This window comes from Haliotis asinina, chromosome 11 (genome assembly GCF_037392515.1).
Source record: "Haliotis asinina isolate JCU_RB_2024 chromosome 11, JCU_Hal_asi_v2, whole genome shotgun sequence".
In the NCBI taxonomy this organism is placed as follows: domain Eukaryota; kingdom Metazoa; phylum Mollusca; class Gastropoda; order Lepetellida; family Haliotidae; genus Haliotis; species Haliotis asinina.
The window spans coordinates 36,965,253-36,983,092 of record NC_090290.1 but is presented as its reverse complement, the minus strand read 5'-3'; the positions used below and the strand labels follow the sequence as shown (position 1 = coordinate 36,983,092).

At 41.4% G+C, this 17,840-nt stretch overlaps 1 protein-coding gene across 1 annotated transcript in view; it reads left to right on the top strand.

Moving 5' to 3' along the window:
• The first annotated feature begins 9,737 nt into the window (after positions 1–9,737).
• Positions 9,738–17,840, top strand: part of LOC137256092 (glycoprotein-N-acetylgalactosamine 3-beta-galactosyltransferase 1-like) — a 9,014-nt gene continuing 911 nt past the window's right edge. The window contains exons 1-2 of the mRNA XM_067793791.1: positions 9,738–10,192; positions 16,769–17,445. Coding sequence (XP_067649892.1) covers positions 9,973–10,192; positions 16,769–17,445 — 897 coding nt within the window. The 5' untranslated portion in view covers positions 9,738–9,972. The remainder of the gene's footprint in view (positions 10,193–16,768; positions 17,446–17,840) is intronic.

Below are 17,840 nucleotides of genomic sequence, written 5' to 3'. Positions count from 1 at the left end.
ATGTTGCAGCAATACCACGGTGGGGGTCACCGGAAATTGGATCCACGCAAATAGTACCCATGTGGGGAATCGAACTCGGACTGTAATTACAAGACTACCCCACCGCCACGAGTACAATATGTACCAAGTGAAAGGCAAACAGGATGCAGAAACATGGCGAGAACCCGTCTCCAGTGAATGGTGACCTCCATCGCGGGTGTTGTATGTATAGACAGTGACACTGATTTTCTGACGCCAAGACCTGATATCCTGCCTCACGTCTTGCACGGGTGCTGAGATACGAAGTTATGAAGACGTCCGAAAGCTTTCGCATCTCCGCCTTTATTATTGGGTCAGAGGTAAAACTGTTTGGGGGCATTTTTGTGGAATATGGCCTGGTCATGGCAAGGCGCTGTCGTGGATTGGTGGTAACTGCAAAGACTACTACTACTACTACTACTACTACTACTACTACTGCTGCTGCTGCTGCTGCTACTACTACTACTACAAAAACTAAATAAATAAATAAATAAATAAATAAATAAATAAATAAATAAATAAATAAATAAATAAAAAAGCTGTAGCTGCTGCCACTTGTGCTAATACTAACTACCTCGGGTACTGCTCTACTGCTATTTCTCCTGATGTACGTATACATACTACCGCTCTTATTGGCCTTGCTCCTGGGATTAACGAAATACAAGTAAGAAAAACTACAATAAACACTACATGGATTCCTGCAACCACACGTGCTACTACTCCCAGCCGTCCTACATGCGAGGGGAGCGATCAATGGTATACACCCATTTCTTCACTGTGTTGTGCTCTAAGCGAGTAAAGGTTGGCAACGTGCTTCCCTCACTTCGTGTCCAAACATATTTTTCATGGCAAATGAAAACATCGTCACCGTCAAAGGTACACTGTTATTTCCTCACTTGGCTGTGATCTTATGTTTCCAACCCCATATTTAATAATTACTCACTTGAAATATATTTTATTCAACATTTTATCGCCACTCGTGGTATTAAAATCGTTCTTCGCCTCCATTCCTCCTACCATCCTCCGGTTCAACAGTGTTAAGGAGCAAGGTTAAATAGAAATTGAAAAGAAATACAATATTGCATGATTTTACCATGGACCTGTTGGTGTTTATTTTTCTTATCTGTCGTCGTTATTGTTATTGTAACATTTATTCAACATACAAAGAATTCTGGCACAGCGGGCGAATGAAGCAGGGGAGGTAACTCCAGAAGTATTCCATATGGCGGACATGTAATTCAACAAATGTAATACCCTCATTTTCCTTCACTCCGTTAAACCGGAAGCTGGCAGGGGAATAAAGGCGAAGAACGATCTGATATCCACGGGTGGCGCTTAAAATGTTGAATAAAATATATTTCACGTGAGTAATTATTAAATATGGGGTTGAAAACATAAGATCACAATCAAGTGATGACATGGCAGTGTACCTTTGATGGCGACGATATTTCTATTTGCCATGAAAAATTTGTTTCGACCCGATCTGAGGGAAGTACATTGCCAACCTTTGCTCGCTTAGAGCACAACACAGTGAAGAAATGGGTGTATACCATTGATGGTGGCGATATTGCATTTTGACGTGAAAACTAACGAACAGAAGCTAGGAAAGCACTTTGCCAACCTTTACTCGCTTCGCTCGCATCCATGAAGACTAGTTAGTTTCTTTCTGCAGAGCAACTCCATTTTAGCTACTGTTTGCCTGGGGCCTTCCACATGCGCAAGGCTGTTGTGTTTGCGGTGTGGAATCAAACATGGTGCTGGTGTGTTTCAGCACCGATGTTTTTCGCAGTTGCTACACTGAATGTTCCAACATGTCGTTTAAAGTCCCCATTAACCACCCAAAAGTTGCATATACCTTATATAAACGACCTCACCACGTTTATGGCTGTGAAATTTTGATACACGTTTCAACCCGGGACTCTCTCTGGTGTTCTCTGGGTTACTTTAACATGAGTGACATGTTGTTTTCATGAACGCTGAATTGACGAACGACCTCTTTTTGTCAAATACTTAATTCAAGCATGTATATGGGTCATCTTTTCTCAGTGTCCCAGGACAATTACTGCAACTACTACAGCTACTGCTATAACTACATCTACTACCACGGCCACTGCTACTTGTACTGTTATTATTACTACAGTGAATACGTTGACGACTGCATTTTCTACCTCGTTTACCTGTCAGTAGTAGTTCCCGTTGTTGTGGGCAAAACACGTGTGTTCAGTCCGAACAGACTCCATTTTTGTTTCAGCAGCAGTATGTTCGTCCGCATGTGACAGAGGACAGCAATGTGTAAATGGAGTTTGTCAAGCAGGTAAGAACATGATTGGTTGCACACACGTTGGAATCAGCATCATCGCTCACCGTCTGTTTCCATCAACATCAATCAGATTTCATCACTTTGTGAATATGTATTCTAACACATCAATGTACTGGAAGAGTATAGTCTATCACGGACGAAGGAAAGAAATATCGAACGAATGAACGAACGAATGAATGAATATGTAATCCAAAAGGATCAAAACCTACCAACATTTTTCATGTTCAATATACTGAACAGCAAAAGAAATGCAACTCGGGCTTTTTGTCAAGTGTTTAAATAAAAGACATACAGGTGAACGCTTACTTTTAAAAGATTTCATTTGTTTCGAAATTGCGAACGTTTTGGGGTTCAGTTTATATAACATAATATGCATATCACCGTGTCTCTTCTTCCCCAGTACTCTCTGTAATACAGCCATTGCTACTCAATAACCCTCGCGCGCCCATGTGTGTGTGTGTGTGTGTGTGTGCGTGTGTGTGTGTGTGTGTGTGTGTGTGTGTGTGTGTGTGTGTGTGTGTGTGTGTGTGTGTGTGGTGTCGGCGTCGGTGTCCGAATGTGTGTATGACATTTACATTTCTCCACACACTCATTTATCACATTATCCATCCCAAACTGGCCAGACGTCCTTGCTGACCCAAATGAAAGGTGTCAGCGTTGACTCAATTAAAAATGTATTAACTGTTGCAAAATCAATAAAAGCAATATATTGTTACTTCAGTCTTTTCGTGAAACTTCAGGATGATTTTCTCAGGCACTACTACTTGCAATGTGTGAACACCACTTCTGGTGTCCAAAGTAGTCACTGGCCCGCTTGCCCGTGGCTAGTAAAATTCCAGTTGGGCGAGTCTCCACACTCACATGTGAATAATGAATTTTCATGGGATCAGTTTTCAAATATATCACTCTTTCCAACTTATAATACATGTTAAGTCATGGAAGATTGTGGCTTGAGAAAAATGTCATGACATTCATATTTCTTGCTAGTGAAATATTTTGTGGGCCAGTAACTTTCAGGCTAAAATTTCAAAACTAAACCTCAGCCACCACTACTTCTCCTGTCGCTGCAGCTGCGACAACTTCGGTTACTGATCTGCTGTTATGTTTTCTTTTAACTACAGACCCGTGAAGGTCCGGGGTAGAATAGGCCTTCAGCAACCCATGTTTACCATAAAAGGCGACTATGCTTGTCCTAAGAGGCTACTAACGGGATCGGGTGGTCAAACTCGCTGACATGGTTGACACATGTCATCGATTCCCAATTGCGCAGATAGATGATCATGCTGTTGATCACTGGATTGTCTCGTCCAAACTCGAGCATTTACAGACCGCCGCCATATAGCTGGAATATTGCTGAGTGCGGCATAAAAGTAAACTCACTCACTCAGTCTTTAACTACCTCTCTTATTGTTATTGCTACTAAAGCTGCAGATACTATTTGTGTAGAAATAAGGACAATTACTTCTACAACTACATCTACATCCACTACTTCGTCTACAATTATTCCAACTGCTATCACTGCTACAGTAGGTGTCTTAACGACTGCTTTGTATACCACTTCTACCTCCATTAATAGTAGATTCTGTTGTAATTGACAAAAACGCCTATTCAATCCATGTCCAGAATATTTCGTTTATGTTTTGGTCTTTTTCATGTGAAGTATGTTCCCCTGCTTGTGGCCGAGGAGAGGAATGCGTTAATGGATCTTGCCAAAGCGGTAAGAACATTCGTGGTTTCACAAACTGTAACCGTAGATACCAGGGGTGAGGTGAGGTGAGGTGAGGTGAGGTGAGGTGAGGTGAGGTGGGGTGGGGTGGGGTGGGGTGGGGTGGGGTGGGGTGGGGTGGGGTGGGGTGGGGTGGGGTGAGTGAGGTGAGGTGAGGTGAGGTGAGGTATGGTGGGGTGGGGTGGGGTTGGGTTGGTTGGGGTGAGTGAGTTTTGCGCCGCACTCAGCAATATTCCAGCTATATGGCGGCGGTCTGTACTGATTCCGAGCCGACCATTCATTGTTGTAGCCATTAATGCCGAGCGCCAGGCAGGGACGAACATGTACCATATTTCAACGTCTTTTGGTATGAAGCGGTCGAGGATCAAACCCGCGACCTTCCGCTCTCCGGGCAGACGCTCTAACCACAACACCACGGATCTCCCTTGTCGTGAATTATCTAACAATATCTATCTGAATGTCAGTTAATGACTGCTCCCTGACACATAAGCCTAAGTACATTGGAATGGCAAAATCGGTGAATGAATGAATTAGTATGCATTATGCAGGGATCATAGGAATCAAAACAAAACAGATTCTCAATTTAATTATCTGATATATATCACAATCTCTACAATGGGTGAAGTCCATTTGTCCCCCGCCATGATGCGGATGTGGTAGGTTAGCTGTCTGGGGCGCCCGGCTAGTGATCAAGAAAACTTGAGGTGCCGGGATTGAGCCCACAACTTTGTGTGGAGACTCTTTCAGTGTTGTCACAACCCCTGCCGTGCAGTACACAACTCTGAAACACAAAACACAAAACACAAAAAAACGGGAATTCTTTGGTAAATGACCAGATGTTGGCCACATGAATAGTGCAAACACCTAGTTGCGGGTACAGCAACGTGCAGTAAACCTGGAAAAAAGTGCTGTGACTATGTGTCCCAGTCCACCCAGCTGTGAATGGGTACCTCCTGGGATGGGAATGCCACATTAACTGGGTGTGCATAGTGGCTGCAAGAGTTGTATATTCCCCAGGGAGTTGAGATTGATAATACACAGTGCCGTTGAGATTATGATCGACAGAAAAAAGGGAAGGTTATTGCTGGAATATTGCTAAAATCAACGTAAAACTGAAATAACTCACTCACTCACTCACTCACTCACTCCGTTGACTTTGTGACAGTTGGAGAATTGTGATGTATGCAATACCAGTGAAGTATGGATTAGGACTGCTCTGTAAATATGTGAAGCCCCTTACAGGCGCTCACCCGTGGCTGGAGCATTGCATAAAACATAATACAGTCAATATACTAAAACACAGTTCATTAAACTATACATGTGTGTTACAGATGCGTCGAGACAGTGTTGCAACAATGGAGGTGCGCCGCCGGGAAAGCGCTAAACGGAATTCCTTTTGGCAGAAGACAAAAACAAAAGAAAGCAACAGAATACCAACAGCAGTGCCAACAACAAGCAACACCAACACTAACACCAGCAGCAGCACCAACACCAACACCAACAGCAATACCAACAGCAATACCAGCACCAACATCAATTTAACACCAACTGCAATTCCAGCAGCAATGCCAACAACCAGCAACACCGACAATAACACTAACACCTACACCAACAGCAATAATTTTTTATTCCAGCAACAGTGCCCAACCCAACATCAATACCAACACCAACAGCAATGCCAACACCAACAGCAATTACAGCAACAACACAAGCCAGTGAATCCTATAATCCCACTGAGTCTGCCCTGGTGAATATCTTTGTCTGTTGGTTGGAGCCACCTATCATAAAGTCATATTTTTCTTGAAGAACAAAATCAGCATGGTAAAACACGGAACAGTACTTCGACTCCATATTGACAGATGGTGAACGAACTGTCCGATGTACAGATTTACAATTTTTTCTTTTTTTTTTAAAATAAAAACAAAAATGAAGAATGCTGTCGACTGACCTGTAACTATCGGATATTGTTCAGCAATCAGCTCACATCTAGCGACTGCACTGTTTTTCCTGTGTATACTACTCAAAAGCCGTGAAGAACACGCACACTCCAGATTATAGAAGTTTGTCTGTTGTGCCCGAACCCTCTATATCGCTGAAGGCTTCACCAGCCTCTCTTCTGCAGCCAACTCTCCATCACAATACAATTGATATTGGTATCGATCCCGTACTGTTTTGGATTGAATAGTCAAGGCTGTATTTTTACATGTATTATACGTTTTTGTCATGACTGGCATGTTTTATCAGTCTTTCACTGTGTATTTTTAATTTCGGTTGAAATAAATTTATCATTGAAACGTTGTTTGCTGATGAATTTCATTTGTCTCCCATTTCGCGTTTTATCATCCTCTCTGTGTGGAATCAGATTGGCTTCCTGATGTCCGAGATCAACAAACATTGTCCACATTTGCTGTAGTTTCAGTGCGGTGGAGTAGACAAGTGGATGAAGCATGAATAGTTCGCTCGTCACCCGGAAGACCAGGGTTCGATTCACCACATGATACAATGTGTGGAGCCCGTTTCTGGTATTCTCTGGTATTGCTGGAATATTGGGGAAAACGGCGTAAAACCATACTCACTCACTGACTCACTCGCTCACTTTAGGTTCAACCACTTACCCTCTTAATTATCACTCAAGTGCTTGCAAAGTTGCCTGTGTCAAGATGGTAGGTTGGCTCATAGGTTGATTCTTGTTTAACGCCGCACTCAACCATTTTCCAGCTATATGGCGGCGGTCTGTAAATAATCCAGTCTAGACCAGATAATTCGGTGACTTTGCAGACTCACCGACTCCGTACGTGACACATCTCATCGTGTCCTAAATGTGTAGGACCATGCTCATACCATTGATCACTGTATTGTCTGGTCCAGACACGTGTAACAAGTTGGTTTGTCTAGCAAATGACTTGCGTTACATGTGAAAAATCAAGCAGCTCTTGTGACAAAATTACCAGCTGAAAATCGAGAAGTGTCTCTGTTCAATCATCTGACAGCTGTAGTTTACAAGCTCCTCCACTCTTAATGCCAATCGAATAGACACAGTGTACGGACATTGATTAAACTACTCTAACGTGTGTTTCGAGCATGACTTAAAACCCGGCTGAATAAACGGAAAAACATCAACAGTGATTGGTAGGTATTTAGGGGAATATCTGACAGACTAACCTGTGAAATTCATATATAGACATTACTGTGTTGACTGGAAATAGTGTTCTGCTGATACGGTCTTTTAATGTTACAGTGAAGACCCACTGTAGTGTTTACTTGTAATGGAGAAAAAACTAGACAGTATTTGTGGAGAGCCATGAAATCGTTAACTTGATTTGGTCAACAAACATCGTGACCTTGACCTTGACCTTTCCTTCGGTTGATACAAATGAACCAGAAACATATCATTGATTGATTGGTTAATCTAAAAATATGTTTAGCTTATTCTTTTTCAAATTGCATATATAGTTATGAAGAAACATTATACTCGCGCCAGTGTGATCATACGGTTATGTCTCATAATTATACATCGGCCGAGTGACAAAATTGTCCTGGGGACTCCTTAAACGCCTGGCAACCAGAAGACTGTTTCATTTCAAAGGCATAAGTGTAATAATTAATCAAAACTTGGGTGGACTCCTGTTATTCCTAAAGATATAATAATTTTGCTTTTTCTTCTTAAAATTTCATGTATGGTTATATCTGGAACATTACGTGTTTCAATTCGGTTTCATCTCATAATTTTAATTAGTTGCTGGTAAAATGATCATCCTCGGACCTTATTTAAAGCTCGGGGGAAGTTTTTAAAAATTTAGGATTTACATGTATTTAACCCAGACATTACCACAGGACAGTACCGTAACGAGTAAACTGGCTTTACTGAAGCAATCGTATTCTCAAAACAGCGGACGATGATGAATTGTTGAGTAAATGATCTGCGGATCCTGCAGCGACCAACGGGCGTAACCATGGCCTTGAGATGGGACGCCTGGTTGGAACTCGTATTACAGCTATTGTGCTTTAATCACAAGTGACAGCTGTGGTTATAGCCTTGTTTATATCAACACACATGTTGTACTCACTCTGGATTCATTGATTTTGGTCAATCTTAGCACCATTATGAAGTTCTTACAGATTATGGTACAAAACTATCAACGTATTAATGAAGCATCTAGTCGATGGCAGGAACAAACAATGCGGGGGAACACGTGTTACAAGGATGCAGGGGAAAACTGTTACATGGATGCAGGGTACATGGGTTACATGGATGCAGGGTACATGGGTTACATGGATGCAGGGGAGCTTGTGTTACAAGGATGCAGGGGAACAAGGGTTACATGGATGCAGGAGAACACGGGTTACATGGATGCAGGGGAACAAGGGTTACATGGATGCAGGGGAGCTTGCGTTACAAGGATGCAGGGGAACAAGGGTTACATGGATGCAGGAGAACACGGGTTACATGGATGCAGGGGAACACGGGTTACATGGATGCAGGGAGCTTGTGTTACAAGGATGAAGGGGAGCTTGTGTTACAAGAATGCAGGGGAACACGGGTTACAAGGATGCAGGGGAACACGGGTTACATGGATACAGGTGAACTTGTGTTACATGGATGCGGGGGTATACGGCTTCAGTGATGCGGTGATATTCAGGTTAGTACAAAGAGAGACATAATATAAAACATAGGAGCAGGAGCACATGACGATACACACTTATAATTTGTTAAAAGTAATTTTGAACATTGACAATAACACATGTAAGATGGAATCGAATATTAGCAAAATCAGTATAGGCAGTCCGGTGGAGATGATCAATTTGAGCATTATTTCCTCATTTCATTGTTTGCGTGCGTTACAGCTTAACTGACTCACGCTCTGGGTGGAGTAATGGACATGAACTTGTCACGTGGTCAACTGTACAAAATGTTCAACAAAACTTATCAGTTTGTTTTTGTTTTGTTTTTTTGTTTTTTGTTTGTTTTGTTTGTTTGTTTGTTTTTTGTTGTTGTTTTTTGTTTGTTTTTGTTTTTTGTTTGTTTTTTGTTTTTTTGGTTTTTTTTTTTTTTTTTTTTGTGATGTTTTTTTGTTTTGTTTTGTTTTTGTTTTGTTTGTTGTTGTTTTTTTGGGGGGGTGTTCTTGTAGTTTTTTGTTGGGGGGAGATGTTAACACAGACACTTCGTTACTGATACGTATAACCAAGAAAAAGGGATCCTAAATATCTTGGGGATAATTTTGGAGACAATTACCTGATAATTTACGTTATGTTGGGCAGACCTTAACTCGGTAAAGTGTTTTTGTATGGCAATTTTAGGGCAGGTGACCTGTCATCTGCTGTTTGTATAGTCCATGTTTTTAACCAATACCATTTTAATTCATATGCACAGCCACGTGACACAAAGATAAACTGTCTGTCTGTAACCATTGTTTGCTATGCCTTCATTTTATGAATATCCTCCCCAAATATGTATCCTCCTTGATTGTGTTGTCCTTCAGTATATTATGTCCAGTAAAACCATATCAAATATCAATAACCTTGCAATGCACACAAACACCACTTCAGTGAGCAACATTAATGCGAAGTGTAATATGTCACATCTGTGTTTACGTCTGTATAGCCCGGTTAGGGCCAGCAATATTCGATCACAGGCCCTGAGTCGGCATACGCAGCACATCCACTAAACAAAGTATATCACCTGGCGCTACATCGATGGAACCGTCAAATGAACTGGTGTGGAACATTCCTAGCGAGTCCTGTCAAATATTTCACAGAAGTGTTCAATAACCATGACTGTGCGTCTAGTATACCCCAGCTGACATGTATTACAATCGGGATCCGCTAAGTGTATGACACATGCCCGGTATGACACGATGTTTTTGGATTGACAGAAAGGCGGGTGTCCTCTGGATGACGCTAAACAAACATGCGTGCTATACGCCGAAGAAGTCTGATGCATTTTCTCTGTGGGATGATTGCCGGAATCAGTTTAGGCATCGTTGGGGTGTGTTTGGTGGAAATGGAGGACGCAGCTGATCCGGTTCCTGGTTCGATGCCAGTTGACACAATGATACCCCGAGATAATACCCCAAGGAAGGAACATCTCAGTCGGAACCTGCTGAACAGAGGGCCTGAATTTGCTGAAGGTAATCACCAATGTTCTTCATCAGCTCGTCTCTAATGAGGCTCTAACGCTATCACTGGTGGAATAAATGGTATTTACCCATTGTATATCATCACTGGTGCAACATCGTGTGTATTCACACATTGTTTATTATCACTGGTGCAACACCGATGGTATTCACGTATTGTATATCATCACTGGTGCAATAGCGATGGTATTCACCATTGTGTATTATCACTGTGCAACATCGTGTGTATTCACTCACTGTATATTATCACTGGTGCAATGGTATTCACCCATTGTATATCATCAGTGGTGCAACATAGATGGTATTCACTCATTGTATCTTATCACTGGTCCAACATCGATGGTATTCACCGATGGTATGCTATCATTGGTGCAACATCGATGGTATTCATCCATTGTACTCTTATAATTATTATTTTGTGGAGTCGAGTAAACAGTTATTTTCAGTTCACAGCAAATAAAATAAATGATATAGTTTATCATTGCGTCTAGATATGCCGAATACTGTCGCATTTATATCGTGATTCTCGAAGTTGCTGTGTGTGAGGGTGCTTGAATGGGAAAACGAAACCACCCAAGAAAAGTGCTCCTTTGGGTTAGATTGCCCCTGTTGCCTTTCTTTTTATACAGAAGTACTTAGCAGATCATACAAAGCGATGTCATAGAGATATAGTTGTGAAGTATAATCATTTTGATAACGTACTTAAATATAACGGAGTGAGGAGCATGTTACATTCCAGAAATATGTTTGATTCTGTCCGAAAAAATTATCGTTTTTCCAAAGAGGCTTAAGCTGGAGATTCTGAAGTTGTCCAAGTTGTATTCATTGTCACTGGACACGGGCTTGTTGATAGTGACTCATAAACACTGCTGCTGAAATCAAGGGTCGGTAGAGTATGATTACACAATGCCATTTAGAAAGTGGTCAAATGCAACATATGTCATATTTGGGATTTCACTTTCTTATTAAACTACAAATTCTAGTACATGTTTGGTTGAGTCCAGGAATCGAACTCGCACCCTCAGAGCCAGGCAGTTAATCGCCAGCATACAAAGTCAGCCGTCTAGCTCGCTCAGCCTGTGGATGTCGCGGTGGCTGCCGATCCATTGTTAGAATATAGGAAACAACCATTTAAATCCATACTCAAGTGTGATAAACATATTTCGTCTAAGTGTATTCTGTTGTCTGAACGTGTTTACGTTTGTCGTGTGTTTTTCAATCACAATGTTGTAAATATGTGACCAAAACGAAACTTAAATACAGTAAGACTGAAATCAACAGCGCCTTGAAATATATGCCTGAAAACAGCTGTCACAAGATATCCAGTGCAGTTCAGTTTATTCAGTTATATGTTCTCGGTGCACAGGACGAGAATATTATTAATGTATTGAACACCACCAGTCAGCTGTTGGAGGAACTGAACACTGTAGTCATCGATAACCCCGTTCGTTCCTTCGTTCGTTCCTTTGTTTATTTGTTTGTTATTTAACGCAGCAAACATCAACATTCCATCAATATGCTGGCGGTCTGTAAATACTAAATGACCGAGCTTTGCCCAGATAATCTAGTGATTGACATCATGAGCATCGAAACTTGAATAGGATGTCACATGTCAAACAAGTCAACGAACATGATCCTCCCTTTTGTCCGCTGAATGATCAAGAGTGAGTTACTGAAGATCGAGAACCCATTTCACAAAAAAACCTCGTAAGAGGATATCTCGTTACTTTACTCGTGGTATTCGTACCTCCTATGCTGTAACATAGGATGTGCGAATGCTACGAGAAAAGTTACGAGACCTTAGACTTAAAAGAGTTTTGTGAAACGGGGCCCAGTTGTAACTCTGATCTCCACAGGTCCCAAGACTATCAAGACCTAAAGTTCATGATAAACAGACATTTAAGAATTAGGTTGCCTATTGCAGCTGAGGATTGGAGTATTTTAACATCAACTTTCAAGGGAAAACTTTCATAACTGACCGACATATGAATATTATCCACACAATGATCTGGATCGATCAAGTACACTGAGTAACTGGTACAAATAATTGAAATAATGGTGGTGCTGGATGCCACGGAGGCACAATTTAGTCTGTGTTTATTCATCAAATCAACGAGGTGTCATACTGAACAAGGTGTCATACTGAACAAGGTGTCATACTGAACGAGGTGTCATGGATCATCAACAACCCGTGCTTGCCATAAAAGGTGACTATGCCTGTCGTAAGAGGCGAACAGAGGGATCGGGAGATCAGGCTCACCGACATGGTTGGCACATGTCATCGGGTCCCAATTGCGCAGATCGAAGTTCATGTTGTTGATCACTGGATTGTCTGGTCCAGACTCGATTATTTACAGAACGCTGCCATATAGCTGGAATATTGCTGATCGTGGCGTTAGACAACAAATCAAACAGCCACCCATGACGGAATTTTGCATGGAGTTCCCACAAATGCATAATGTGCCTTTGTATTGTGTTCATTAAAATAATAACAAACAAAATATCTTTGGAAACCGTATCGTCAACATAGGCGAATCCAGAGGGTGGGATGTGCGTGTGTGGGGTGGGGGTGGGGGTGGTGGTGGGGGTGTGTTTTAGGAGGGGATGGGTTGGGGATGGGGGTGGTTGTACAGTATCTCCATACATGACTAACTTACTGCTAGACACATATTAGATGATCCTGCGCACCAAACGCATTTGTGACAAGAGAGGCGGTACAACGAATTGAGCGAGTACTCTTGGCTGCTACAGGTAGCTTGACGATTATGCACGTGACATGAAATCAACACCGCTACTGTGTAACACCAGTCTCGCTACTGTTTTACACCTGTCTCAATACTGTTAAACAGATTTCAGTTGTGGTAAAAAATGTCCAAGTTAGGAAAACATGGGCAAATAGTTCATTCTCAGGCAAGGGAGATAGCATACAATGTTATCATGTATATGGACAAAAATTGTGCAACAAAAGCAGATTTTCTTTTACAAAGTAGCCTTGCTATTGGACTCTCAACGGCAACTTTAAAGCGCATTAAGACAGAAGGTGGTAGGAGTGCGAGTGGACCTACATTTATCGGTCCCACCAAGTTGCGCAAACCCAAAACTTGCAGTTACAAACTTCATGATTTAGACCGGTGTGCAGTCCGTCAATTTGTACAAAGTTTATATGTCGTAAAAAACAACTACCCACTCTGGATACGATGTATGATATAGCAAAGTGCCAGACGAACTACATGGGTTCTAAGGAAAGTTTTCGAAAAAATCTCAAAGACAGGGGGTTTAGGTGGCGAAAAACGCAGTCAAACCGTAAACTTTTAATGGAACGTAAAGACATTGTTTCCAAGCGTTTGCAATACTTGCGTGCAATAAAGAAATACAGAGAAGAATATCGAACACTCATCTTTATCGATGAAACATGGTTGCATGTACACCACATTGTCCCAAAGGGTTGGCAACTTGAGGGTGAAGTCGTAATAAATGGGGTTCAACCTCCGTCTGGCACCGGACCTCGGCTTATTGTGGTTCATGCAGGGGGTGAAAACGGTTTTGTTCCAAATGTTTTGCTTGTTTTGGATTCCAAACTCAAATCAGTTTTATGGATAATGCACCATATCATAGCAAGCAAGTGAACAAATGTCCGACAACCGCCAACAGAAAAGATGACATAAAAGCGTGGCTACAAAGGCACAATGTCTCATTTGATGAGAAAATGCTTAAAGCCGAACTATTGTTTCTTGCAAAATCCAGCAAATCGGGCCCTGTCTACAGAGTAGACACGATGTTGAAGCAACATGGTCATGATGTACTACGTCTCCCTCCATACCACGCAGAATTAAACCCGATTGAGTTAATTTGGGCAAATGTGAAAAATTATGTGGCTTCACAAAACTTGCAGCTCACAGAAAGTTCTTTAAAGGTCACATGCAACAAAAAAAGCAAACATAATTAAAACACATTTATCACTTATTCATGACATATAATATACATTGCTGCTTTTAAAAAACAAATAAACGAAATTATAAGCGTACAATCGCGATGCAAAAGTGCAATATTTTGTACTTGGGCTTACTTCCCCCGAAACGAAGCCCTCGGGAGACCGAACCCAGTCATAGCGGGTGGATGTGCACTCAAGTGTAACGACAGCTTCCGACTGGCTGTTTCATTTGCTGATATGCTGAGGGTTCAATGTGTGTACAGAAAGATGATTTGTTTGATGGGCATTTTAGAAGTATAGCGAATCACAAGAAAGTAAGATTCTTTGCGGATAACAACTTCTTTTTGTGTACTTGATGCGTCGTTTCAGTATGGATTCAAACACTGTTTTCACAACAAAATACACTAAAAGAAGTCGTTATCCATGAAGAATGTATATAGAGATGTTGGGTTTTGAAAATACATGTTCTCTGAATTTGCGCTCGCTCCAATCAAAAATTATGTCAGTAGAGATGGTAAACTACTGCGTGGCTGGAAGCTGTCATTCGTCCAAGTACAAAGCAGCACTTGAAACTGACAAGAGTTTGCACCAGTTTCCGTCAGACCCAGTCTTCCGAAAAAAATGAATGTTGTTTGTTTGCAACCCACAGACATAAAAACATGTCATGTGTATCACACCTGCCTAATTACATAATGTGGCAGAGACGGGACTCGGGTGCACGAGTCATAAATCAACTTATTTTCTTTAGTTCGTATAGTCTGATAGGTGTTAAGTTCAAATTGCACGTGGTCAATGATTGAAGCTGTGTATCACATGTTGTCTTCAGCAGACAGGCACGCAGACATATAGGTGTGTATAAATCAGACACTGAGCTTTCTCTGTGCCAGAGACTGCTTACCACAATCAAGAAGTTGTTTTACGTAACGAGTAGATTATTTACTTGTTTGTGTACACAACCAAGATTAGACTACTGCTCACGACCTCAGACGCTGGGCATGCATACTGTAAATTTCAAGCTTCGCGAACCTATTCACTGCGCATGCGTTATGGACGCAGCGCAGCACAGCTGTTGAAACCAGTTTTTTCCCCGGGGGAATTTAGTGAAACGTTTGAACTCCGATTTCGCGGGCGTATTTTTCATCACGTTTTTGTCAACTTTACATACTGAATTGGCATTTTTTATGATTTGTTTCGGTAAGTGCATACCGAAAGGTACCAGAATCTGCAAAGTTGTATATTACGTTGCATGTGACCTTTAAGAGTTGCTATAAATGAAAGGATGTCTGCAATCGGTGCAAAAGAATGGTCGGAATGTTGTAAACATGTAAAAACAATTGAAGATGGTTACTGGCAACGCGAAATCGCAGTAGAAAGGGAAACTGACACACTAGTGATTGACTTAGGACTTGCAAGTGATTCAGACACCGAGACTGATTCAGAGAGTGATAATTAAAGCATAAATCAGTAAGTCCGCCTAATTTTCCAGCATTGTTGAGTCTTGTATAATAATTGACACATACTATATCAGGTTTTTACTGTTACCATACGTGTCATAAAAAAGAGTAATCTTTGGTGAGTTGTCTGTATTTTATATTTTTAGTCACTGATAAATCTACTGAGTCTGGTACTGAGTAATCCCCAAACCGACAAATTTGTGTACAAAGATATTTCTCACTGACTAATGTCAAAAGGTATTTTCAGTTTTCTGTACACAATTTTGGTGACCATAATAAAAATATGATAGAAATTTGTAAATATTGTTTGAATACTAACCATTTCTGTGGAACCGGTTATATTAATTTCCAAGACATGTATTCCTGGTCGATCACCAGCGGAATTATGGACGAAAATCAGTCCGTACAGAGAAATAGGAACAAAATTATGGGATAAAAATATTTCCCCCTTGCTACTCTCATTTAGCCACCACCAATCAGTAACAGAAAACTTTTAACATATTAAAAGTTAAATGAAACACAATTAATTATATGTACTTATTATCTATTTAATATTTAGCAGACGAAAAGTCAACTTTAACGTTTAAAACAACACCGCATATTCCTTCGAATGATAAGACTGCAATTTCAGGCATAAGATACTGATATTCCACGCTAACCTTTAGTTAAGTCGAAGACAAATAGATTATTGGGGTATTGATAAGCATTTTAGATATTCAACAATTTTGTTACAAAAAAAACAGGAAAATGTCATTTGCTTCGTGAAATGGATCGGTGGTCCTCAACATATTTGCTGAGTATATTGTGTTGATTCAATTCGTTGGGATTGTACCTGTACCCAAATCGAGTGTGCTATAACAATTCATGCGTGAAACGCACGGGGAAAATGAACTTCTCGATATTTATAAGGCAACTTGTCTCCCTCTTGTTTCAAGTGGATCGTTCTATGGGGCGTTCCCAAGTATGCAAATTGGGGTCATTTGTCAGGTCGTGGATCATCTTATATGTTTTTACCAGTAGGCGTTTGTTATATGAACACTGAAACTTCCGTGAAAAAGGATGCAAATGAAGTGTGCAGCCCCTTTTGTCAATTACGTCCACCCTCCTTTTTCAAAAAGCTCCTACGTCAGAGATGTGTTTTTTCACTCTATTCTTTGTTTCAGTCTATTCTTTGTTGTTTCACAGCCAATGACACGGTCTCACGTCAGCTAGAAGGAAAGATCAGGGTACTGTGCTGGTTATATCTTCGACGCACGCAGAAATTAGAGAAGAGACTCAACATCACTAAGAACAGTTGGGCAAACAAATGCACCAAGCTCCTTGTCTTCATAAACAACCACAACGACTCTCTTCCCGCTGTAGGTCTCGACATGGTGGCAAAATTGGTGCCACCAAGCGACTCGCCGATGATATCAGCTTATCGTTATGTGTATAAACACCACTACAATGACGCTGATTGGTTCTTTTCAGCGGAGCAACTCCCATTCGTCATTATGGAAAACTTACGTCACTTCCTGTCAGAAAAAGACCCGGATGAGCCAGTATATTACGGCCATCGAATGAAGTCGGTTACAGATGTTCCTGGACTGGTTTTTGCAGACAGATGCGCGGGAGTGATCCTCAGCCGGAAAGGGCTTCACCTTCTGGGGACTAAAGGGTCCTCCCCGCCCGTTTGTAACAAATTTGAGTATCAGTCTGGTTTACAGTTTGCGAAATGCATGTTAGAAATCGGTGTTCGATATGGTGAAACTCGAGACACGGAGGGAAAGAGTCGGATGTTGTTGATGGATATTGGAGTGATGATGTCGGACTACCGGTCCACGCCCACAACAACTGTAGATGAAGAGGAGACTGATATGAAGGTATGTATACGTAAACTTCCTTTACCTGTGGCGCAGTGCGAGTGAGTGAGTTTAGTTTTACGCCGCACTCAGCAATATTCCAACTATAAATAATCGAGTCTGGACCAGACAATCCAGTGATCAGCAACATGAGCTTCGATCTGCGCAATTAGGAACCGATGACATGTGTCAACCATGTCAGCGAGCCAGACCGCCCGATCCAGTTAGTCGCATTTTCTAACAAGCATGGGTTGCTGAAGGCCTATTCTAACCTGGACCTTCATGGGTCTGAGGCGCAGTCGGATAGCCTAGCGGTTAGCCTAGCGTTCGCTCGTCACGCCGAGGGTCCGGGTTCGATTCCCTATATGGGTAAAATGTTTAAAACTCATTACTGGTGATATTGCTGGAATAGCTAT